The sequence below is a fragment of the Balaenoptera physalus genome (genome assembly GCF_965194825.1).
Source record: "Balaenoptera physalus genome assembly, chromosome: 14".
NCBI lineage: Eukaryota > Metazoa > Chordata > Mammalia > Artiodactyla > Balaenopteridae > Balaenoptera > Balaenoptera physalus.
In genome coordinates, this window is record NC_138893.1 from 68,399,339 (window position 1) to 68,424,989 (window position 25,651).

Below are 25,651 nucleotides of genomic sequence, written 5' to 3' on the forward strand. Positions count from 1 at the left end.
AATCTGTGGCCCTCCTCCATTCCTTGAGATTAACTACGTTTCCCCTAAGTTAACATGTCACTTCCCTGTTATCTATGTCCAGTTAACTGCTTCAGGTTACCTTTGATCAGGATATACCAGTTACAACCCCACCTTCTCAAGGTAATAAATATTGCATCCATATTCCCCCCCCCCCCCATTTTTCATGTATGGATATTAGTCATTGGTGGATAACTGAAATATAGGTGACTGGGCAGCCTCCTGAGCACTGCCTGGGGAATCATCAGTCATTGTTTAGAAAATCAGGGCTGCGATCAGGAGTTCATTGTATAGTAACTTCCACTCTAGTTATGTATTTCCAATCACGTTTCTCTCAACTGTTGCACAAGCTTCTTGTTTTAACTTCTTGTTTTAGCTTAACCCTTTGAGGTGTCCTAGCTCCACACCCCAAGTGAATTATATGTGCATATTTTAAGCCTGGTCATCCCAAACATACTCTCCAAGCCTTCCCAGAGTTCCAAAGAGTAAATTTAATCAGAGAAGTGAGAAAATGCAGAAAGAAAGGAAAACAGTGAAGCAAGACAAAATAACAATAGTTTAGCCATTAAATAAAGTCAAGGAACTATAGTTCCTCCTGAAGGGCTATAGATAATATCTGAGCAATGTCCTTTGAGCTGTTTTGCAGATACTGAATCTGCCACCAGGTGGAAGAAGTTAACTGTATGCTGCCCACAAGCAATTAGACCCCAGACAGGATGGAAACAGAAGGTTGACGATGTTGACTCTCAACTCACCACCAACCAATCAGAAGAATGTCCACGAGCTGATCATGCACCCCACAGTCCCCCCTTCCTCACCCTGTCTTTTAAAATCTTTCCCTGAAAGCCATCAGGGAGTTTAGGCCTTTTGAGCACTAGCTGCTTGGACCCCTTGTTTGCTGCCCTGCAATAAATGGTGCACTTCCTTCACAACCCAGTGTCAGTAGATTGGCTTTATTGTGCATGGGCAAGCAGACCAAAGTCTGGTTCAGTAACAATGCTGCAAAAACAAATGACTTTTTGGGGGTATATCAAATATTAAAACGAGTTAAGTCTGAAGAGAAAAATATCAGAACTCTCTCTCCTGACTCCTTTGTTTGGTTCCGAACATGGGTGGTGAAGAAAATTAAGGAAATAAGAGAGGTTCAGTGTTGAGAAACAAATTAAATACATTTAAATATATTTCAACTTCATTTAACATGTTTCAACATGGTGTAGGTACCCTACTTGGCTTTAGTTTGGTGGGGGTGTCATCTGAGGTGGGAAGACCTGGAAGCACCCCAACAGACTAGCTGCACCCAGGAAAAAGAACTACTTATGTTCTTGAGCAGTTGCCTTGTGGGGGGGAGGGGGAGGGGTCCCACATCCTGTAGTGTGTGGGGTGTACTGCACGAGTAGCTCTTCTCCACGTTCTTGTGAGGCCACAGGCTGTAGTACGTGTGTGCAGTAACAGATTTCCATGCCCATTATATCTCCAACCACCCCCTCAACCTAAAACTAACATATTGTATAACCAGAATTTAGAGAGGGCTACTCAGGGCTGGAAGGAAACAGGAAAACACAAGGCACATGATTTGAAGAGAAGCCAAAGTTCCAATTTCTCAGAGAATGTGAACAAAGGAAACATGTTCTGCTTGGAAAAATATAAGGTTCTTGCACTTAAAAATGCTGGGTAGGATACGTAGTTCTAGTAACACTGGCTGAACAGCAAAGTACAGACGTTTTCACTCTACCCATCTGAGGAACAAGGGCAATCAATCAATTCATTGTGTAGCATAATAAAGTGCTTGGTACTTAAATACTTTAAATGAATGATTTTCCAGTGAGGGAACTTATCTGAATAACTCTTACTATATCCTGAGAATATAAAAGTAAGAGTGATGTTAAAAATAAGTCTTTAGTGTACAAGCATGCGATTGAAGACCTCATTTAATGGGGATCTTTCCTGTGGACCCGCTGGTGGATGTGGAGGTTGGAGCTCTGGCTGAAGCCCTTCCCACACTTGCTGCACTCGTAGGGCTTCTCTCCAGTGTGGACTCTCTGGTGGATAAGGAGTTTGGAGCTCTGGCTGAATCCCTTCCCGCACTTGCCGCAGTGATAGGGTTTCTCTCCAGTGTGGACTCTGAGGTGGATGCGGAGGTCTGAGCTCTGGCTAAAGCCCTTCCCGCACTCATAGCACTGGTAAGGCTTCTCCCCCGTGTGTGAGCACCGGTGGATGTGAAGGTTTGAACTCTGACTGAAGCCCTTCCCACACTCTCCACACTTGTAGGGCCTCTCCCCTGTATGGATGCGCTGGTGGATGTGCAGGTTGGAGCGCTGACTGAAGCTCATACCACACTCCCCGCACTCATAGGGCTTCTCTCCAGTGTGCACTCGCTGGTGGATATGCAGTTTGGAGCTCTGGGTAAAGCCCTTCCCGCACTTGTCACATTTGTAAGGCTTCTCGCCTGTGTGGACTGAGTGATGAATGAGCAGACTTGAACTCCTCGTGAAGCCCTTCCCACACTTGTCGCACTTATAAGGCTTCTCATCTGCGTGGACTTCGCGGTGGATGAGGAGACTTGAGCTTCTCGTGAAGCCTTTCCCGCACTGATCACATCTGTAGGGCTTTTCTTCTGTGTGGTCCCTCTGATGAAGGACTAGCTCTGAGCGCTCACTGAAGTCCCTGCCACACTGACTACATCTGTATAGTTTCTCGGCAGTGTGGATTTTCTCACCTGGGTGACCAGCTGGGCTGGTGGTACATATTTTCCCACAGTCATAATGGGTACAGGGCTTCTCCTCTGTATGAGCTCTCTGATGACTACGACTGATCACCCATGATTTCCAACCACAAATGTCCTTGTGGTTACAGTCAAAGGGATCCAAGGATTCTTTTGACTGGCCAATCTGGCATATTGTCTCACCTCTGAATGAGGGCGAGACCACTTCTTTTACATCAGACACAAGTTTATTTTGAAGTTTCTCTGAACAATGGCCGATGGGAGGACTTTTCCCCTCTGAGATTTTCCTCTCAGTGCTTTCTTCAGTTACAAACAGACTTTTGTTTTCCTGAGGATCTTGGGGCTCATTCTTACAGAACGTCACTGAGGAGTCCTGTGTGGCCGTTTGGCTTGGGACTTTCAAAGACAAATATTCTTCACTTTCCATGTTTTTTAAATCATCACTCTGAAGAGTCACCAAACTGCTTTTGTTTTTGGAAATATGAGAAGATGCTTCTCCCCACTTCTGACAAGTGGGAAGATCTAGTTCAGGGTTCCTGTACACTGAAGATTCACAATTTAATCCTGACTCCCAGTTATTGTACTGGCCACCTCTTCCAAAATTTGCCAGGAGGAAAGCTATTCAGGTAAGAGATAACCTAAGTCCTTTCTGTTGATTCTCCACAGAATTTTCATTCAAGTCTCCTAGGGAACAAAGAGAATTCAATGATAACAAACAAAGGGTAGATTTCAAGATTTCAGAACTGGAGTGCCTAAGGTAACTAGCAAAAAGTTCAGTCTTGTCCTTATAGTCATATCCTTTGGGTTAATGTCAGGAAGGGAGAAGGCTTGGGTACACAAGACAGAAATCTTGTCTCTGCTTTTAAGTAAAGCCAATAAAAGTATTCATACCCTAGCCCTGCAGAAGGCTATGGATCCCACATCCTTGCCACATTTCATTTCACTTTACTTCATTTTAATTAAATTTGCATTTAATTGGTAATCTAATAGGTGCTGGGGATACAAAGAAGAAAATAGAAATCCTTTTGCTTGACACACTGGAGTCTACTGGGAAGAAGGACAAATAGGTCAACAATAATACCATGTAAGTGCTACTATAGATGCATGCGCAGCCAGTCATGGGAGCACAGAGTAGGGGCATTCAGCTCAAACCTTGGGGAAGATTTCTGGGAGCAAATGTAAGGAAAAAAAAAAGTGAAATGTGGAGAGAGAAAGTATGACATGTTCAAAGGGCTTGGTGTGTACTCAGAGATCCCCTCAGAGATGTAAAGCTATTAAAGGATTACAACTGGGAATGAAATGACTGACTTTGATTATAAACACCACCAGAAATGAGCAAGACTTTAAGGTAGAGAGAGAGAGCTGCTGTAGTGAATCAGAAGAAAAGTGATAAGGAGGATAGTTACGGAGAGAAAGGGAGAGATTCACTCTAAATCACATGATGACTGACTAAACTCAAAAGGGAAAGGAGGCACCAAGCATGATCCTCAAGTTCCTTGAGTGACTAAGGTATGGGGGTACTATACCATAACATAGGGAATCAATCTCCAAGGCTGGAGTGGGGAAGGGTGACAGATAACAAACTCAGAATCTGACTTGTTTAATTTGTGCTGTTGGTGGAACATTCTTGCACTGTTCAGTAAGCAGTGAGATACATGGGTCTGGAACTCCTGGGAGAGAACTGTGCTAGGAATACAGATTTTAGACTTACTATAGACGGTCCCTGACTTACGATGGCTTGACTTACGATTTTTCAACTTTATGGTGGTGTGAAAGCGATGTGCATTTAGTAGAAACAGTACTTTGAATTTTGATCTTTTCCTGGGCTAGCAGTATGCTGGACAACACTCTCTCATGATGCTGGGCAACGGCAGCAGCCACAGCTCCAAGCAATATGCCTATAACCATTCTGTTTTTCATTTTCAGTATAGTATGCAATAAACTTCAGGAGATATTTATTCAACACTATTATAAAATAGGCTTTTTGCCCAACTGTAGGCTAATTTAAGTGTTCTGAGCATGATTAAGGTAGGTTAGGCTAAGCTATGGTGTTCGGTAGATTAGATGTATTAAATGCATTTTTGACTTAACACTATTTGCAATTTACAATGGGATTATGGGAATGTAACCCCATTGTAAGTCAAGGAAGATCTGCGGTATGTATGTTAGTCAAAACAATTAGCGTGAAGATCCTCATATTACACTGAAATGACAAAAAAACAAAAATAAAAACACAATAGTCTTGGAAAAAAAAGAAAGGTTGTCATCACTAGAATGCTGGGGAATTCCTAGTGATAAAGAGCAGATGCACGAGGTCTAATGGAGAAACTAAAAAAAAAAAAAACAAATGCATTGCTCAAATTATGTACAAAAAAAGCCTCCTAAAGAAGTAGGAGAAATTCTCAAGAAGTCCTAGAAATTCCAAGCTCAGAATCAACACTTATGAAGAGAGATTTATTCTGGAAGGAGGTTATCAAATCACGTTAGGCATTTCTAATGGCTCAACTAGTTGCTGCAGCACCACTCTCCCACCGACCCTCTTCCCCACAAAAAATGAAATACTGGGAGGCTAAGGGTAGCAGCCTCATATAAAGCTTCAAAAACAAAATAAATTGTCCGCCAAAGAAGGACTCCTAATAGTATTATTTGGGCTGAAGAGGGAAGCAGAAGCTGAGGTAATGCCAAACATGTACAATGACAGGATTGAGGTACAAAAAAGAAGCAACTGACTCCACATGTACCCAGGATAAAGCCTCAAGAAAACCTGTGAAGTGGAATTTCTGACAAGGAGGACACCCCAGAGCTGGAGACTGAAGCAGGGCATGTCCCGGATAACTTACTGGCCTGAAGAGGTAACCTCAAAAAAAAAGGGTCTACATCACTCACCATCTGGATTCTTATTAGATCCATCCCAAGCCCAGTCAGCAGAGGTGTCCCCTGTAAGTAGAACACACATGCACCAAAAAGGGATGAGCATCAGCTGAGGATGTACACTCCAGTATTACTGTGAACATAAGACTTTTGGGGGGGGGGGAAGAGAGACAATTGAGAAAACATAAGGAGACAAAAAAAAAAATGTAGAAAACTAACATCAATAAAGAGAGACACAAACTCAAGAAACAGTAAACAGAGGAAACAGAATTTAAAAGGTTCATAATTAAAATCCCAGAGAAATCTGAGGGGCTATCACATCTAAAAAAATGGGACAATCTAATAATAAAATATAAACACATTGCTATGAAGAATAATCAGAATTCTTCTAAATTAATGAAAGGACTGAAAAAGATGTTAATCATAATATTTAAGATCTACTATGCTCATCTGAAGCACTCAGACACTGGTTGCATGATCTTATGTGAGAGGAACTATTAGGACACCCATTCTACACCAGAAGAAACCAAGGTTGAAATGATCAAGTAACTTGTGTCATAGCTCCCAGGTGTCAGGCAGTCTGATTCTAAGGCCTGCAATCTAGATGGGTTGAAGAGCAAAACGAACATCCGGCTAAGGTGGAAGATTGAGGGGTACTCCTGGAATGAAGAGTAAAGTGTAGACAGATGCAAAGGTAAAAGTTAAAAGCCCATCTTGTAGGAGTTCGATGAATATAGTGGAGGTAGAATGAAGGAAAAGAAATGATCAAAGAACTAACAGGAAAAAAATGTTTCCTAGAATTCAAGATTCAGAGGTCACTACATGTGAAACCTCAGGACGTCAAGGAAAAAAAAACCCAAACAAACCCAGAAAATGCTAAAAGCATCCAGACAGAAAAGCCAGGTTATGTGCAAATATAAATGAGAATTATATTGACAATGAACTACTATACAGCAATATTGTATACCTGAAGTTAACTGAGCAGTATCTTCTAATTTTGGAGGTAAAGTGATTGTGAAATTAGCATTCCATTCTATACCCAGCCAATCAAACACTTCAGTGGGAGGAATAGACACTTTGTCAGATAAGAAAGGATTTAAACAATTACTGAAACAATTATTCAGCAATGTACTGTAGCAAAAAATTTTTAAATTACTTTAAGAATAAGATGATATACAATAAATAGCAGTGAGCAAAGAAGTCAATAAAATAGACAAGCTGAATCAATCGTTGATATATAAAAGAAAACAATAATTAACCAAATCAACCAAAACTCTGTGAAACAGAATGGAAAGGAAAAAACCCCAAATAAAATATATTTTGAAAAACAAGTATTAGTTTTAGGAAAGGGAAAAAACAAACAAGAAAAGGAACTGTAATCATAGTATACTATTTGACTCTGCAGAAACAAGAATTATGAAGTCAAAGAAACTAAGCATTAACCACTGATGCGACTGACAAATTCTTGGAAAGATAGGCATGTTGGGAGAAATAATGTAAAAGAGCTAAATCCTCATCTATGATGTAAAGAAGTCAATACAAAATATCAAATATTGATAAACTGAAAAAAATTGCAGTATACCATAATATAATAAATTCAAATTAAAACTATAATGTGGTGCCATTTTCTACCTGTTAACACTGGCAAAAACCCAAAGCATGGTGACACAGCTTGTAAGTGTAAATTGGTATCACCCCCCTCCCAGAAGGACATTTTAACAATTATGTATCAAAATCACAAATGCATGCACTCAGCAGTCCAGCTTGGGGGTTTTATTCTTCAGATTTCCTGGCACAGTTGTGAAGTGATGCTTGCTCAAGATTTAGTCACTGCAGACAGTTTGTGACAGCAAATGACCAGAACCTGGGTAGAGTGGAGTTAGGGACATGAAAGAAAGTTCTCACTGTGCACCTTTTAATTTGTTTTAATTTTTATAGTATAACTTTAATCATTTAAAAACATTTAGTACATTTGCAAATCTTTTCTTTGCTACTCATGTATAATTTGTTTTCTGCCCTTCTCCAGCTTGTCCAAAATCCTCAGTGTACATTTTTTCCCGGCTTTTTTAGGCGTAACTGCAAGTAACATTGTGCATATTTTAATGCTTCTTTTCTTAACCATGTGAGTGCATTTGTTCTTTAAAAAAAGGAAAATAAGTAACTGCATGAGCATATTTGTAAATATGAAGGCAAACACCATAAGGAACAAGTGAAAGGATTCAAACTGAGGGCTTTGAGAAGCCACTCTGTGGCATGAAGAGCAGCAGAGCAGGAAGACTGGTTTGTATTATAAGCCTTTCAATACGATTTGTTTTACCTAGGTGAATGTTTTACTTTTTGTGCAAAGTTTGCAAAGTTTAAAAATCGTGGCAAAAAGAAAAAGGAAAAAAATAACACTGAGAAAAGCTGTGCAGTTTGGAGCAGTTAAACCAGGAGGTGGGCTGAAGTTATTAAATGGTCAAAGGACACTGCTTCAACATCCTTGCTGTACAATACTTGGGAACGGCTGCAGAAATGACAGGTCTATGAAAATCAGTGGAGGAGGAACTGTATTAATGGTAGGTTTTATAAGCAGTAGTGAAATCTTGTGATAACTGTTTTTTAAAATATTTAAATATTATCAAGAATGAGTATGTAATAGCAGAAGAAAATGCTGATGTAATGAGAAAAGGGGTCCTTTTACAGGGAGTTAATATGACATAACAAAGATCTCTAAGACATACGATGTAAAACATCCAGTTGAAAAATACATACAGTATAACCTCATAAAATTTTAACATGTATTTGTAAAATGCATACATGGAGAACACAGAAAAAACGGATACACAAGCTATTATTAGTGATTTTACTTCATAATCTTCATCTGTGTTCTTGGAATTTTGTGATTTTTATATCTTACTTGCATAAAAAAAAGTTGGAAAACTATGTTCAATTTTATATCAAAGAAAAAGGAAAACCTAGAGCAGAGCTTGAAACTGTAAGCATATATCCTACCTCACTTTTGCCTCTCTGCAAACCAGGCTATAAAGCAGTCCCAGTGATCCTGGGTAAATCAGTTCATACCATTTCATTGTTCTAATGGCTTCGCACTGAACTCAACACAAATTCACATTTTTTACCCATGCCTTTAATGCGATGAATGTGCCAGGCCCCACTCTATTCTTCCCAGATGCTCCCTGTATTCTAGCCACACTCCTTCTTTTAGGTCTTTGGGTTTTCCCTCACACTATTCTCTTGCCTGGAATATTCTTCCCCTACCCAGTCACCTGTTTAATGCCCATTAATCCTTTGGAACTCAGTTTAAATGTCACTTCAGAAGCTTTCCTTGAAACTCTCAACAATACATACTTCACCCTTGTCCCATCCCATGCCTTCATTCTCTCAGAGCACAATTCTCTGTCCTTCATAGGACTTACTGAATTTATTTATAGTAACATACTGTGTTTACCATAATGTCTCTTTTACAAGACTGTAAGACATATTTCTTTGCTGCTAAACTCTACCGCAGTCAATTTTTAAATCTTGACTATGTACATATAGTAGCGGAAGTATTAGATACATTGCTTTCCCTCCAGAAACCTGGCTGGAAACAAGAAAATAAATCAGACTTGCAGATCCAATGGTTAAAATAAAAGCATATAAAATAATATGTAATCAGGTCTGAGCCTGCGTGAGATATAAATTGAAAGTTCTGAGAAAAGAAGGAGGTTGAAAGGGAAGGGTAGTCAAAGATTTCACACAGGTAATGGAGTTCAAATAAAATCTTGACGGACAAAATTAACCAGAAACCAGAGCATGGTAATCAAAGGTCCCAGAACAAGGAAGCATGGAGGACCTCAGGGAAACAGGCTTAGCTGGAAAGGAGGGTGACATTGGGGCAGCAGAGAATAATGCTCTATAGGTAAAAGTAGGGCATGAAAGGCCTTGAAAGCCAGGTGGGGAGTTTAGAGGCTTTACACCAGGAACTAAAGGTAATGGGCATGGAGAATTCTCCATTATATAATGATCTTCAACTTGCTCCAACTGAGAGAGCACATCTGAGAAACACACAGGGATTGGGTGACTGTGTGGGGGGAAAAAAAAAAAAATTCAGTCCCAAACTCTGGCTTGTAAGTGATGGACCAGGTATGGTTTCTTGGACAACTCAGTAAGGTTACCATTCTCTAATTCTTACCAAGTAAAGTTGTTTAGCTGCTTAGAATAATCAGAAACATCCTTTTCTGCCAAAAAGAAATTAGGAAACTGATTCCTGAACTACAGCTTCCGGGGCCCAAGCCCAAATGATATTTAAAATTGAAGAAACAGAGACTCCAGTGCACTGGTGTCCAGGTTCATGTTCTTACCCACTGAGACCAAGTGACTGTAGTTTTCCAGCATCACAGCTGTGTGCAGCTTCCTCTGAGCAGGGTCCAGCAACCCCACTCCTCCTCGGTGAAATCCACAGAGACATCCTTGAAGGTTACTGGTTCCTAAAAGATGAAGCACATTCCTCCTCAACTGACAACCATCTGCACAAAGGCCCCAGAAGGAAGGTGAGGTTGGGAGCGCTGGAAGAGGGGAGAAGGGTACAGAGGAAGTGTGCAGTTCCAGGATCGGGGTGATCCAAGTCAAGTTTGGATGGAAAACCTTTCCTTTCTCATCTCCTTTGCTACTTCCTTCCCAATACTTCCCCTCCTGCCCACAACTCACCCAAGCTCAAGCTATCCAACTACTGAATCTCTCCTTATCAGTGTCATCTCATGGTCACTGCTGAGTTGTCCTTTCCGCCCCATTCCTACTGTTATCCTGAGAACCTCAACACTCATGAGAACAAATTACCCAACACGCTAACCTCACATTTCTTAATCTCTCTCTCTTTTTTTTTGGGCTGCGTTGGGTCTTTGTTGCTGCAGGCAGGCTTTCTCTAGTTGCAGCGAGCGGGGGCTACTCTTCATTGCAGTGTGCGGGCTTCTCACTGTGGTGGCTTCTCTTGTTGCAGAGCATGGGCTCTAGGCGTGCAGGCTTCAGTAGTTGTGGCTCGCAGGCTCTAGAGCGCAGGCTCAGTAGTTGTGGCGTACAGGCTTAGTTTCTCCACGGCATGTGGGATCTTCCCGGACCAGGGCTCGAACCCGTGTCCCCTGCACTGGCAGGCGGATTCTTAACCATGGTGCCACCAGGGAATCCCTCTTAATCTCTTTAATGCCAATGATCTCTGCCTCAACAACCATAATTAGGGCCATTTCACTATTTGGACCACTGTTCTTTTGAAATATTAATATCTCAAAATTCACACCTTAAAAACATCTTCCTATTTTTTCTCCTCTTCCTCCTCCATGACATCTGCTTTATCAAGATCACCATCCTTTGATCCTTCCTCTTTTTTCCTCTCAGCCAAAGTACACTTCTGATCTCAATTTTTTCCCTAGTCATATAAATCATATGTCCTTTCTTCTTCTAAACTAAGTAGTTGACCATTCCTGGAAGAAATAAAAATAGCACATTTACACACAACCAAAAAATATTCTCCTTAGGTATTCCCATATACCTCTAGCCCTAACCTTTCTCCTCAACTCCAGTCTCCAATTTCCCATCTACATCTACACTTGGATGTCTAAAAGGCACTTAAGACTCAACAAGCCCCAAACAGAATTCTTGCTCCCAATAATCTCCATCAGTATCTGGTCTTCCCTTGTTGTCCCCATTTTAGTAAAGAGCCACACGACGCACCCAATTGCTCAAGCCAAAATTCTGGAAGTCATTTTGATTCTCTTCTCACTTCCTCATATTTTATCCATCACCAAGTCCTCTCAACTCTGCCTCTAAAACATATCTGAAGCTACCCATTTCTTTTCACCTCGCACTGTTATCATTACAAGTCCTAGCCTTCATTAACTCTCCACCTGCACTAACCTCCTAAATTTGTATCTCTTGCTCCCCCACGTGACGGATTTTCCACACAGCAGCCTGGGTGATCTTTCAAAACACATACCACTCAAGGCATGAAACTCTCCAAAGGCGTTTCCATGGACACCGAGTAAAATCCAAGCTCTTCATCTTGGCCTGCAAGGTCTTACAGACTGGGGTCCTGTCACTTCTCCAATCTCAGCCTGAGTCCCTCCTCCCTCACAAGTCACCTGGCCACTGTGACCACATCAAACTCATCCCACTTATGGCCTTTGCACTGGCTATCCCCTCTGCCCAGAATGTTCTTTCTCTACATCATTCAGATCTCAGCTGAACCGCCGCCACCTCAGAGAAGCATTTCCTTGACTGCCTAATCCATGGGAGCGTCCAGTAACCATCACTTCTCCCTGTTTTATTATCTTTGTACTTATGCCTTATCTCATTTTCTAATTTATACATTTTCTTTCTTATTTACAGTCTGTCTCTCCCTACTAAGTTCCCCAAGAACAGAGGCTGCCTGATTTGTTCATGGCTGCATCCCCAAGGCCTCCAGCAGGGCCTGGCATGTAAAAAGAGTCCAAGTACTTATTTAGTTAACCTCACAGTGAGTCTGGTTCCCTCCAAGGTTCTATTGATGGAGCAACACTTCTTGAACTACCTCTGGTGAAGGACCAGTTTCTTTTAAGATTTTTCTAACATGTCACAGACGTATTTTTTAAAATACAATTTTTAAAAAGTTACTAGAAAATAAGAATGCAGACATATAAAATACCAATGCCAATTTTTAAAATGAGATTCAACAGATATAAAATTTAAAAAAAACTCTCAATTTCTGTCCTTATATCTTTATAGACTGGTAACAAGCAGTTTGTGGGCTGGCACCAGTCTGCAGGCCACACCCTGAAAAGCAGAGAATGGAATATACATAAAACAACTGAGAGCCAGTGAAGTCCAAAGCAGCGGTTCAACTTGGGGCCAGGGGAGTACCCAGTAACCTTCAGAAGTGCTGACACCATAGGCCTCAGCCTGAAGGGGCACCACCCACACCCTCCTCAGGAAACTGAGGACAACCAGGTGCCCCGGCAGGAGTGACTCTACCCCACTAGTCACCAAAGAAGAGGCAGCTGTTTCCTCCCAGGCTCTCCTCTAAAGGTCACAGTCTCCACTGTGTCTGAGGAAGAGGGATGAGGTTGGACTAGAGAAGGCTGCAAGGCCCTGTGCAAAGGTGGGACAAAGAAGAAGCAGAAGCAGAGGCTGTGGCCTTAGAGGCATAAACACGGCTGTTAGGAAAACAGGGCTGGGGAGTATCAGCAGTCAGATTAGCTACTCCTCTTTTGGACTTTTTCTTTTCAGAGACAAAAGGTTTCTTTCTGTCCATGGCTAACCTCTCCTTGCGCATTCTAGATGGAATCCTTTCTTCCCTTCTGAGATTCAAGTCCATCAATGATCTTTCTTCTCTTTTTTTTAAATCCATCTTCCACCTTGTCATCTGAGATATCTAAGACTCCTTTCCTACCTTAACCATAATCAAACCACTTCTTGTCAATTCTATCTCCTAAATCTCCCTCCAGCATGTTACTTCTTATTTCTGCTCCTACTATTCTAGGAAAGGCCCTCATTTCTTAGCTAGGCCACAATAACTCTTTACCAGATCTTCAAAATACAAGTTTTGTCATGTTTCAATCCAAGGATCGGACAGTCAAGAGTTATTAATTTTTTAAGATCCCACAGATAAAGTGGTAGGGAGAATTCCATGCTGAAAACAGAAAGGATATGTTGATGGACTACCAACTTTGTAGTAAGCTGAAAATTCCAAGATGAGAAATGGTATGACAGTGGACCAAATTAGAGGACTCAGTGTGTCAGGGGAAAGGAAAAAGAGGAAACAGTGGTCTTGCTAAAGCAAGACAAAGTTGGAAATGAAAGAATCTGAATAATGAATAATCTCCCCAGGTATCAGTGGAGCTATTCAGTCACCCCAAGGTGGAACTTGTGCTTCCTGTGGGAGAATGGACTCAGTATCCTGAAGGCCAACCAAAGTATAAGGCTACAAGACAGTAGTTTCTGTACTAATGTAAATGTCAAACTCCTCGAAACTACATATATCACATAACTTACCACTTCCTTTCTAGAGCCCACCCCTGCTAGATCCAACAATTTACTTAGGGGCAAGAAACAGTGATGCAGAAGGCAGTGATGGGCAGAAGCTGTCATCACCCTGGATTACCTGTAGTCATCCGAATGTCATGCTCTAGTCTAGAAGAGCCCTTTACACGTTGCTCCTGCCCTGACATATTTCTCCCATCCTCCCATCCACTTCAGTTTCAGGACAATCAACAACCTCCTTTCTGAAGCATAAGGGTATGTTAAATGTCTCCTTCTCAAAGATCTCACAGTATCTTGCATATACCTCTACTATAGCTATTAAATTTGTCTCCCAAATTGGCTATAAGATTCTCAGGGATAGGGACCACACTCAACTAATCTTTAAATCCTCAGCAACTAGCACAACTGACTCAAAATCTAAATGGTAAATATTTATAAATTCACATTCAATTTAAATAATGAAATAAGAGAAACCTTGAGATCATCAAACTCAGCACTCTCATTTTAAAGACGAGAAAACTAAGGTTCATAACTGTGAAGTGACTTATCCAAGATCACAGAGGGAGAGGGGGGTTAAATGGGACTCCTGCCTTTCAGCAGACTCAAAGACAACGCCTGGTACACAGAAAACAGTAAGTACTGGTGGAATGAAGTCCTTTCTTTAAATTCAAAAAATTATTAACATATGCCAGAATCTCAAAATTTCACTATACTAGCAATCCCCAACTTCATCACTGTGAATAATCTTCATTAGGGAAGAGACAGAAGAGAAGGAAAATAAAAAGAGCACAGGGTCTTACTTATGTCAATCTTCGCTGATGTTCTCAATTATTTTCAAGGCACAGAGATGTCATGCTTTCAGTACCCTGAAGTAGCTTACTGTCCTCTAAACAAACCAATTTTTATAAGAGCTCATGCTGTCTTCCTATGGATGTGAGGATTGTTTTTGCCAAGCAAAAAGATGGTCTTACTGGTGGTGGTGTTAAGAACTAATTTTTTTTCCCTTAAAATCCAGCCTGTACACCTGAAACATGGTAAATCAACTATACTTCAATTAAAAAAAAATAATGTCATCTAACTATAAAAAAAAAATCCAGCCTGATATTTTATTCAAATCACTTCTGGTGTGATGACCTGTTTAGTTACAGAGAAGAAACAGCATGGAGTTAGAAAACATGGGGTTTACTTCTGACTTTGCTGCTCTCTGCAATAAGAGAAATGGTGCTTCCCCTCAGCTCCCTCAGAATTAGGGCTCTCCTCTATAAGAGGATGGCACCAAGGCAGAGAAGGGGCTGGCTGACCCTTTCCTTTTCCAACATTCTATAATACTAAGTGTCAGTCTTGACGTAACTTTCTAGAAATGGTTTTGTGGAGACAAATGAGAAATTGTTTTTTAAAAAAGTGCTACTTTTTAAAAGTAATTCAACAGTTTACTGTACCAATTAAACATGTGGATATGTTGGTAAAGGGAACAAAACAACCAGAGCACACAAGATGAGCAACCCATCTTATCTACTTTAGTGATGTTCATATCAAGTATGTAGAGAAGTATTTCACAATAAATGCAATAAATCTTTGGATGTACAAAAGATCAAAGGGATAAAAAAGTGAAATTCTCCTTTTAGTAGGTCTAGGGGAATGGTGCCTAGGAAGCTTTAATTCTTAAAAGAACACCACAGATAATTCTGATGCACAGCCTGGTTGAGGAGCATTTTTGGGAGTGATATGGTAATTACGGTGTTGTTATGTAACAAATTTTCTCATGTCTTTAACTCATTCAGGTTTAATAAATGATTACTGGTAATGTGCATACTTTTTTTCATATACATCACCTGCTCATGAAGAAAAGCACCGTAGTTTATAATTCTATTTGTTTTCCTAAGACCACTTAGCACTGGACTGAGCATGTAACAGCTCTGAATGACTTTCAATGTGCGTGGAATGCCTGGCAGGAAAAGGCATGCTTTGAGAGACAGGACCAGACAAAGATGCTGTGTGGAGTCTTTCAATAAAAGAGCATAGCCCAGTGCTCTGGGGAGTGGGCCAAATTCATGGAGGCAGAGTAGTTCACTGAAAACTGAGGTGGAATTTAAAGTCAGCAGATTGTCTGTGCAGACTCTGGTGACATCATTTGATAGCTACATGCTCTTAGTATCTTAATGTTCCTACACCCATATTTATAGAATACTGTATGTCTCACACTGAAGTCGGACAATAAATAAAAAAACCACACAACCAAGACAGGACCTGACACCAGATAACGCACTCAATTAATGCTGATGTCCTTCCCAAGAAAGAAAGGTTATTTCCATTCACAGAGAAGAGAAACCCCAACTTACCTGGAACTTGGTCATTTCCTCCTCTCAAGAAGGACAGATGCCTGGAAAAGTAGAGTTAGGGAAAGCGAAAAAACCATGAAAATCAAGTCCACCTTGCAGGACATAGACTAAGCAGCAGTCCAGCAAGACTGTAGGAAAAAAGTTAATCAGCTCCTGCTACCTTCACACACCCTCTCCTGGGGTGCCTTTCCTGTCTCTCCAAGCTGCACCTCCCTCGCCTCTCTCCACTAGGCTTTGGACCAAACAGGCCAAGCCTCCCCCGCAAACCCATGAGGGTAAGAAAATCCCACTGGCCCCAGCAGCTCTAAGATGTGCCCGTTTCCCCAGGCTTTGCGATTTTTGCCCTAACGTTCTAGTTAGAGCAGTAGCAGCTCTCCGGTCGGATGTGTAGTCTCTCGGCAGAGATTTCGGCTGCCCGAGACGCCTGAAGGCCTGACTCGTTTCTGGGGTGCAGGGGCTCTGACGCAATCTCTTTTCAGCAAGGACAGGGCTGTGGGGACGGAAACTTCGGTCTCTCACAGGAGCCCCTCTCGGTCCCCTAACGTCCACTGAAATCCTCCTTCGAATATGGCCAGTCACCGGCGCGGAAAAGGCCGGTGTGGCCAACTGCGAAGCTCCCAGGCCGGCCAAGGCCGGAGCTCAGGCAGGCGAGAGAAGAGCCTCTCGGAGCCGCGGCCGGCTTAGCGCTAGGGGCCGCCTGGTCTCAGGTGACCGCGGCTAGGACCGGGGAACGCAGCGGCGGCCGCGGCGAGCGGACACACGTGCGGCCCGTGCTCGCACCTCCGCCACGACGCGCGCCCTCCCACGGCCGCCCGCCAGGCTTCCGGGCCCCTGTGGCCCAGCGCCTCCCCCACGGCGCTCCCACAACTCGACCGCCAGACGCCTCTCTGCAGGCCGTACGGATTGCGCGGGCGGCCATACCGCTCTCACCTCCCACGTGGAATCCGACACCTGGAAGCACAGGATTCGCTATACGGCCCCGCTCCAGCGCCTACAGCCCCGAACTACAAGTCCCAGAAAGCAGCGGGTGGGCCTCGCCCACTTCCGGCGTCGACCCTGAGGCTTCGCGAGGCGCTGCGCCCAAGGGTAGGGTTCCGTCCAACGCGGAGTGCTTTTCACAGTTTATGAGGTCTGCGGCTAGGTCCTTCAGGTGGTTCTCCTGGTTTTTATTGCAAACGCGTAAGAATTATATTAGGAATGCCCATTAAAATGTTTTTCGTTTTGGTAAAGCGCTACTGGGGGAAAAGAACGTAAATATCACCCGTAATTTCGCTTTACCTTAAAAAATATTCTGGAATGAGTGTCCCCTTCTCACCTCTGAAGTTCATTTGGCAAACATTGAGGTCCTGCCATGTTCCAGGAACTGTTCAAGACACTTAAAAAAAATCACTGTGGATGTTAAATTCTAGTGGCATTTCCCACTAGAGCAATACGTAGTTATGATAAAAGGTATAATGTGTTATAAGGTTATATGTGTTATGGAAAAAGTGGAGTTGAGTCGGGGCATTGAGGGTGATGGTGCTGGGGTGTGTTCGTTGGGATATGCTTTGCAATTTTATTTTTTTATTTTTATTTTTCTTTTGTCTGTGTTGGGTTTTCATTGCTGCCCGCGGGCTTTCTGTAGTTGCAGCGAGCAGGGGCTACTCTTTGTTGTGGTGCGTGGGCTTCTCATTGCGGTGGCTTCTCTTGTTGCAGAGCACGGGCTCTAGGCACGTGGGCTTCAGTAGTTGTGGCACGCGGGCTCAGTAGTTGTGGCTCGCTGGCTCTAGAGCGCAGGCTCAGTAGTTGTGGCGCATGGGCTTAGTTGCTCCGCAGCATGTGGGATCTTCCTGGACCAGGACTCGAACCCGTGTCCCCTGCATTGGCAGGTGGATTCTTAACCACTGCGCCACGAGGGAAGTCGTTGCTTTGCAATTTTAAACAGGGGATATTGAAACAAAGACTGAGGAGATGAGGGAATCAGTCATGTGACACTCAGCAGTCAGACCTGTTTCCTAAACGTACACAGACATAACTATTTATACAAACAGATGCACTTTTTAAACAAAAATGGGGTCATGCCGTGTGTATACAGGCCTGCAGTTTGCTTTTTAAAATTTGATAGTACTGTGTCTCACTGATTTACACAGAAACCTTGCTCGCTGAGACCCTTTTAGTTGCTAATGCCTTTGAGGGAGTGGCACCAAAATTCTCCCCAGTGGCTTTTCCATTCACCCTTCACTGAGTGACAGAGGGCCACTAGGTCTTTCCAGAATACTTTCCCTGCAGATTTATCCTGGGTGTGAAAGAGCTGTTACCTAGATCTCTCCTCTGTATCTTTCCCCTTCTTGATGTATTAGTTTCCAACTGCTACTGTAATAAATTACCACAAACTTAGTGACACACAACAAACACAAATTTATTCTCTTACAGTTCTGGAGATCAGAAGTCTGAAATCAGTTTCACTGGGCTAAAGTCAAGATGTGGGCACCGCTGGTTCCTTTTTGAGGCTCTAGAGGAGGATCTGTTTCCTGCCTTTTCCAAGGTACGTTCACAACCTGTATTCCTTGGCTTGTGGTCTCTTCCTCCATCTTCAAAGCCCATGACTTCAATCTCTGCTTCCGTCATCACATTACCTTTTCTGGCACTGACTCTTCCTGTGTCCCTCTTTTAAGGACTAATGTGATTACATCAGGCCCGCCTGGTTAATCCAAGATAATCTCTCAACATCACGACCTTTATTTTAATCACATTTGCAAAATTCCTTTTGCCCTATAAGGTAACATTCACAGTTTCTGGGGATTGGGACATGGACACTTTTGGGGGGCCTAAGACATATTTCTGAGGCTCCTCTGCCTTTTGTCTGGGGAACACAAACTATCTCGCCAGGACCTACTGCTTCTCTATCCATTGATTCTACTACTCTTGCTCTGACTCTCACCCCTTCATGTTCTCACTTCCCGCCTCACCCAGTTTAGAGGTAATGGCCTATCATGATCAGTCTCTTGACCCTAACTTACTTGGTTTTATTCTCCTGATCACACACCAAATCTAGTTGAATCCAACTCCCTGCCTGTTCCACACCTGTACCTGTGTAGCAGATGTGGCCTGAGAAAAACACATGGCTCTGATGATTGGTCTCACTTTCAATTTATGACTGCTAAGGTCAAGTGGGCCCTTAATGCTGCCCAACTATCCTATTACATTTTCTTAGTCCATCCATTCTCCTAAATGACTATCTCACAGTTTCTCCTATTTCTTCAAGCCTCCAACAACTCCTTCCATCTCACTCACAGCTGATGACTTTTGCTTTCTATGAGAAAAGAGAGCTTTTATACCTTTACACGAGCGCATCTGCCCACCTCTCTCCAATGGAGTCTGTATGCACTACTTTCTATTCTGAATGAACAGCCCCAGTTTCTATTTAAGAAAACTCTCCATTTGTACCCTGAATCTTATCCCCTTTCTCACACATCAGGGCATTCCCATCTCTCTTTTGTATTATCAATTTTCATTCTATAAAAACTTGGGAGGTCTTCGTTTGGGGCCTACATCTTCTACATGTTAAGGTCTTGGGATCTGGTGGCACATTAGTCAGGGAGCACCTGAGTCTTTAGGTCTTACCTGGGGAGCCCCTGGGAGACACACAGAAAGAAAGGTGGAGGCACTTCCATTTCCTCCTGGGTGACCTGCTCTGGGCTCATGGCCCAAAGTTCATCCTTGCCTATGAACAGCACTGCGGAGTAGGGTTCTTCCTCACTATTCTTAAAATGAAGTCACAGAGGATGAGAGAGAGAGGCAGTGACTTGCCTAAGATCCTGCTTCTGGTAAATGGCAGAGCCAGGGTCCAAACTCAGCACCTTGGGTATTGAACTGGGGTCACTTTCACTGTAGCACATCTGTCACCTCATCTTTTCAAGGCATCACAATTGGAACAGGTCAGGTTAGAGATGAGGAAAGGAGTTTCTGTTGGCCCCCTTGGGCCCTGCCTCCCAGTCCAGCCTACTAGGGATCACTCTGACACAGAAATGCACCTGACCAAGCTGGTTGGTGGCAGATGCAATTCTGGCCGTAGTGGACTTCTAGGAAAGCTGGAGAAACCACAGTTGGAGCTGGAAAAGGTAGTCCAGGGCTCCTATGTAGATTTGATCCCTTTCCCCAACCAGGCTGGCTTCTGACTGGAGCAGGGGCACACAGAGCTCCCTCCTTCCAGATCTCTGTGAGTTCTAAGAATGTCTCCAGCTCTATTACCCATACTGTTGCCAAAATGTCCTCAAAAGCCATGGAAATGGAGAGGGTGATAAGCAGGGTCTCATCCAGCTCTCTTCACTTTTCAGACTGAGAATTGAGGCCCAGAGAAAAGAAGAGAATTGTTCAGGTGCACCCAGGCAAGCAAGAGGGGAGGGAGGAGGGAAGTTAATCTTGCCCAGTAATGAAGGGCTCTTGGTGCTGCTCTGCTCCGGGTTCAGGGAAGATGGCCTCAGGGCTGTAGAAACTCATCATTATAGTTCACATGCTGCTAGAAGCAACTCAGCATCATTCCTGCACTTACTCATTCAAAAGCACTCAGTGAGTATATTCTTTCTACCTTGTCACATGAAATGATGTTTCTCTGCAGGGCTGCACTAGCACTGGGGATGAGGAGGGTTCAGTGGTTTTCAGTGTTATGAATCCTCTCTTCTCCCCCATCCTCTTCTCCCTTATTGTGTGCTGTTGCTGTGCTTCTCACCTTTATTCACACTCCACATGTTGATTTTCTGAAAGATGTTGGGTATAGCCAACTAAGGACTCTAATGAGCAGATAACAACTTAAAGGTTGTCCCCTCAATCCAAGGTTAAATGTATCGTAGGGTATCCCTAAAGATCTAGAAATCTTTAAACCAAAAAACTGTGGCTTTTTAGATGTTGTATTAGGATAATAGAGATGTTTTAAAACAAAGATCTGTATGGAGTGAAGAGGGTTGGGTTGCCAGATTGAGCAAATGAAAATACAGTATGCCCAGCTAAATTTGAATTTCAGATAAACAATGAATAGTTTTTAAGAAAATGTGTCCCCTGCAATGTTTTTCTGAAATTCAGATGTTACTGGGCATGCTGTATTTTATCTGGCAACCCTAGAGGAGGGATATGCTTCCAAGAACTACTTGAAAGACTCTAAGTGGGTAATTGATCTCTTGTAGGCTAACACAAAAGATGTGCTAAGCCCTGCCTTCAACTCAGTCACCTGCCACAGAGAAAGAGGCTCTGCAGCTAGCTGCCCAAAACCCTTCAACAGGGAGAGTCCTAACCAGCCCCTGCTGGCTCATCCTGTCCTCTGTCCTCTGTCTTTCCTTCGTCTTCAGTGAAAACTCACACCTTCTCTATTTCAGAAGCCAAAGCAGAGCAGCTAAAGGCAGGGGCTGTGGATGAGACAGTCTGGGTTTAAATACAGGTTCTGCCAACAGAAAACTGCACCATTGTGAACAAGTTTATCAGTCACTAAGCCCTGATTTCCTCCTCCATAAAATGAGGCTTACGATACTCTCCCCTTTCAGGCTGTGGTGAGAACTGCATAAAATAATGTGTGAATGGTGCTTATCACCGTGCTGGGCAGTATAAGTTAGCTGTACCATTCTCATTATTGACGTTCGGGTGGCAGCGGTCATTAGGGGCATGCCCTTGGAGACCGAGGCACCACGGAGGATGTTTTGCACCTGCTCCCGGTGTGTCTGCCCTTGCGCTTGCTGTCTGCGGCGTCCCCCTCCTTGAATCTCTGACTTTTCATTTCCGTTATCTCGGTTAATTCTCACAACAGCCCTGGGAAGTAGGCAAGCCGAGATTATTAACTGTTTTGCACGTGAGCAAACTGAGGCTACATTTTTTAGCCTCTCTAAACCTCCCTCTGCTAAAACAAACAAACAAACAAAAACAACAACAACAAAAATGGGGAGTAGGGAAAGATCCTTATGGCAGCAGAGTTTTTTAAAAATTTATTTTATTGCAGTATAGTTAATTTACAAAGTTTTGTTAATTTCTGCTGTACAGCAAAGTGATTCAGTTATACATATGTAAACATATATATATATGCATTCTTTTTCATATTCTTTTCCATTATGGTTTATCACAGGATACTGAATATAGTTCCCTGTGCTATACAGTAGGACCTTGTTGTTTTTCCATTCTATATAGTTTGCATCTGCTAATCCCAAACTCCCAATCCATCCCTCCCCAACCCTGCATCCCCCTTGGCAAACACGAATCTGTTCTCTATGTCTGTGAGTCTGTTTTTGCTTTGTAGATATGTTCATTTGTGTTATATTTTAGATTCCACATGTAAGTGATATCCTGTGGTATTTGTCTTTCTCTTTCTGACTTACTTCACCTAGTATGATAATCTCTGGGTTCGTCCATATTGCTGGCAGCAGTTTTTTGAATCTCCTCAAGTCACTCATAAAAATGGGCTGAGTCACCAGGATAGCAGAGAAACATCCCACTGGACAATATCTTTAACAAAACCAGAGTCAGGGTCTCCCCTCAAATTCCAGAATGGGTCAGGTCAAACCACCACTAGGTTTCAGCAGCTGTGCTGAGATAGTGAGAGTCGTGGAACCCAGAACCTCAAAACTGCCAACAAATAGCCTAGCTTCCCATTCTGAGTGGAATCATCAGCAAGAAGCTAAGGTTCCACAAGCTCCTCCACAAGCTCCAGTTTGTGGACGAATCCACAAAACTGCAGGAAACTGCAGAAGCCAGGGCTCTCTGGAGAAATGGCTGTTTCATGGCAAAGTATAGCGTTATCCTGAGACAACTTGTCTTCCAGAGAGTGAGGAAGTGCCAGAGATGACTACTATCATGTCATAAGGACCCAGGGCCAACCTGAAGTGCTCCCCTATCTGATTCAAACAAACCAGGTAGAAAAATGTGTGAGGCACTTAGGGAGATTTGAATATGGGCTGGATATTAGATATTAAAGAATTTGTGGGGAGCATGACCAACCAAATGAGAATAAACAAAGGCTATTTATTCAGAGCTTGCTAATGGCAAGGGAGCTAATGGAAAGGGAGTCAGCCACCATGATTTGCATTTTGGCAGAGACTCAAAGGCAGGCAGCTGAGTCGGAAGGCTTTAGAGTGGAAAAGAGGGAAATGGCTTCAGGTACACCCTGTTTGCAGGTTGTTGGCGAAAGGAAACTAGAGGGGGCTGACTACAAGAGGGCATCTTATGTGATTGGTTAGGGGAGTATATTTGGTTTTCTCTGGTTGGTCCTAAGTTGGAAGCGGGCACAAAAATTAGGGATACTGACAGTTATTAATCAAGACCAGACATTTTGGGGGTGATTGATAGTTTGGCTTCCTGGACTGATTGTGCTGGAGATGGTGATCTGACTTCTTACAAGTCTGACTTACAGCAGGCTGGTTTCCTGGGCTAGTTACTGTAGGTAATGGGTTGGTTTGCTGGGCTGGTTGCTGCAGATTGTTTTTTTATGTGGTCTTGCTATTGTCCGTTTACATATTCAGTCTCTCAAAGTATTTATTTTTTTACAGCGTGACAATGGTACAATGTAAAAAATAAAATAAAATGCCCTGAGTCAGGTATATACCTCATTATTAAATAAGCCAGAAAACCAGGACTTCACCAGCGGTCCAGTGGTTAAGACTCTGCACTTCCATTGCAGGGGGTGCGGCTTCGATCCCTAGTTGGGGAACTAAGATCCCATGTGCTGCGTGGCATGGCCAAAAAAAAAAAAAAATCCAGAATACCAAAAGGGAGGGGAGATTGATAGATAAAGGAAAATGGACACGGGACTTCCCTGGTGGATCAGTGGTTAAGAATCCGCCTGCCAATGCAGGGGACACGGGTTCCATCCCTGGTCTGGGAAGATCCCAAATGCTGCGGATCAACTAAGCCCGTGTGCCACAACTACTGAGCCTGCACTCTAGAGCCTGTGAGCCACAACTACTGAGCCCGCATGCCACAACTGCTGAAGCCCATGCACCTAGAGCCGTGTTCTGCAACAAGAGAAGCTGCTGCAATGAGAAGCCCGCACACCACAACAAAGAGTAACCCCCGCTAGCTGCAACTAGAGGAAGCCTGTGCGCAGCAACAAAGACCCAACGCAGCCAAAAATAAAATAAATAAAATTTTTAAAAAATTAAAAAAAAAAGAAAATGGGCACAATCTTGATATTTGTTGAATCTGGGTTATGGATACATAGAAGCTTGTGGTATTATTCTATGTTGTGTATATTTTGAAATTTATTTTTATTTAATTTTATTTAATTTTTAATTTAAAAAAATTTTAAACTTTTTAAAATTAATTTCTATTGGAGTATGGTTGCTTTACAATGTTGTGTTAGCCTCCACTGCACAACAAAATGAATCAGCCATACACATACAGAAATCCCCTCCCTTTTGGACTTGCCTTCCATTTAGGTTACCACAGTGCATTAGGTAGAGTTCCCTGTGCTGTACAGTATGTTCCCATCAGTTGTCTATTTTATACATAGTATCAATAATGTATATGTGTCAATCCCAGTCTCCCAATTCCTCCTGCCCCACCCCTTTCCCCTTGATATCCATACATTTGTTCTCTATGTCTGTGTCTCTATTTCTGCTTTGCAAATAAGATCATCTATACCATTTTTCTAGAGTCCAGTATATGCGTTATTATACGATATTTGCTTTTCTCTTTATGACTTCACTCTGTATGATACTCTCTAGGTCCATCCATGTCTTTACAAATGACCCAATTTCATTCCTTTTTATGGCTGAGTAATATTCCATTGTATATATGTACCACATCTTTATCCATTCCTCTGTTGATGGACATTTAGGTTGCTTCCATGTCCTGGCTATTATAAATAGTGTTGCTATGAATATTGGGGTGCATGTGTTTTTTTGAATTATGGTTTTCTCTGGGTATATGCCCAGTAGTGGGATTGTTGGGTCATATGGTAGTTGTATTTTTAGTTTTTTAAGGAATCTCCATACTGTTTCCCATAGTGGCTGTATCAATTTACCTTCCCACCAACAGTGCAGGAGGGTTCCCTTTTCTCCACACCCTCTCCAGCATTTATTGTTTGTAGATTTTTTGATGATGGCCATTCTGACCAGTGTGAGGTGATACCTCATTGTAGTTTTGATTTGCATTTCTCTAATGATTAGTGATGTCGAGCATCTTTTCATGTGTTTGTTGGCCATCTGTATGTCTTCTTTGGAGAAATGTCTGTTTAGGTCTTCTGCCGATTTTTTGATTGGGTTGTTTATTTGTTTTTGATATTGAGCTGTATGAGCTGCTGTGTATTTTGGAGATTGATCCTTTGTCAGTTGTTTCACTTGCAAATATTTTCTCCCATTCTGAGGGTTGTCTTTTCGTCTTGTTTATGGTTTCCTTTGCTGTGCAAAAGCTTTCAAGTTTCATTAGGTCCCATTTGTTTATTTTTGTTTTTATTTTCATTACTCTGAGAGGTGGGTCAAAAAGATGTTGCTGTGATTTATGTCAAAGAGTGTTCTGCCTATGGTTTCCTCTAAGAGTTTATAGTGTCTGGCCTTACATTTAGGTCTTTAATCCATTTTGAGTTTATTTTTGTATAAGGTATTAGGGAGTGTTCTAATTTCATCCTTTTACATGTAGCTGTCCAGTTTTCCCAGAATACCAAAAGGGAGGGGAGATTGATAGATAAAAGAAAATGGGCACGATCTTGATATTTATTGAATCTGGGTTATGGATACATAGTGGCTCATTGTATTATTCT

General features: G+C 42.5%; 1 protein-coding gene across 19 annotated transcripts in view; it reads right to left on the reverse strand.

Annotated features, from left to right (window-relative positions):
* The window catches only part of ZNF239 (zinc finger protein 239), a 40,540-nt gene extending 23,588 nt beyond the window's left edge, over positions 1-16,952 (reverse strand). Inside the window, exons 1-6 of one of the 19 annotated variants that reach the window (XM_082423881.1) lie at positions 16,870-16,952; positions 15,940-15,980; positions 10,884-11,067; positions 9,955-10,158; positions 5,627-5,758; positions 490-3,424 (exon numbers count right to left, since the gene is read on the reverse strand). In XM_082423881.1, coding sequence (XP_082280007.1) covers positions 1,947-3,167 — 1,221 coding nt within the window. In that variant the 5' untranslated portion in view covers positions 3,168-3,424; positions 5,627-5,758; positions 9,955-10,158; ... (1 more) ...; positions 15,940-15,980; positions 16,870-16,952 and the 3' untranslated portion in view covers positions 490-1,946. The other 18 variants (XM_082423878.1, XM_082423882.1, XM_082423870.1 and 15 more) reach the window with 18 other exon arrangements.
* Between the last annotated feature and the right edge of the window lie 8,699 nt (positions 16,953-25,651).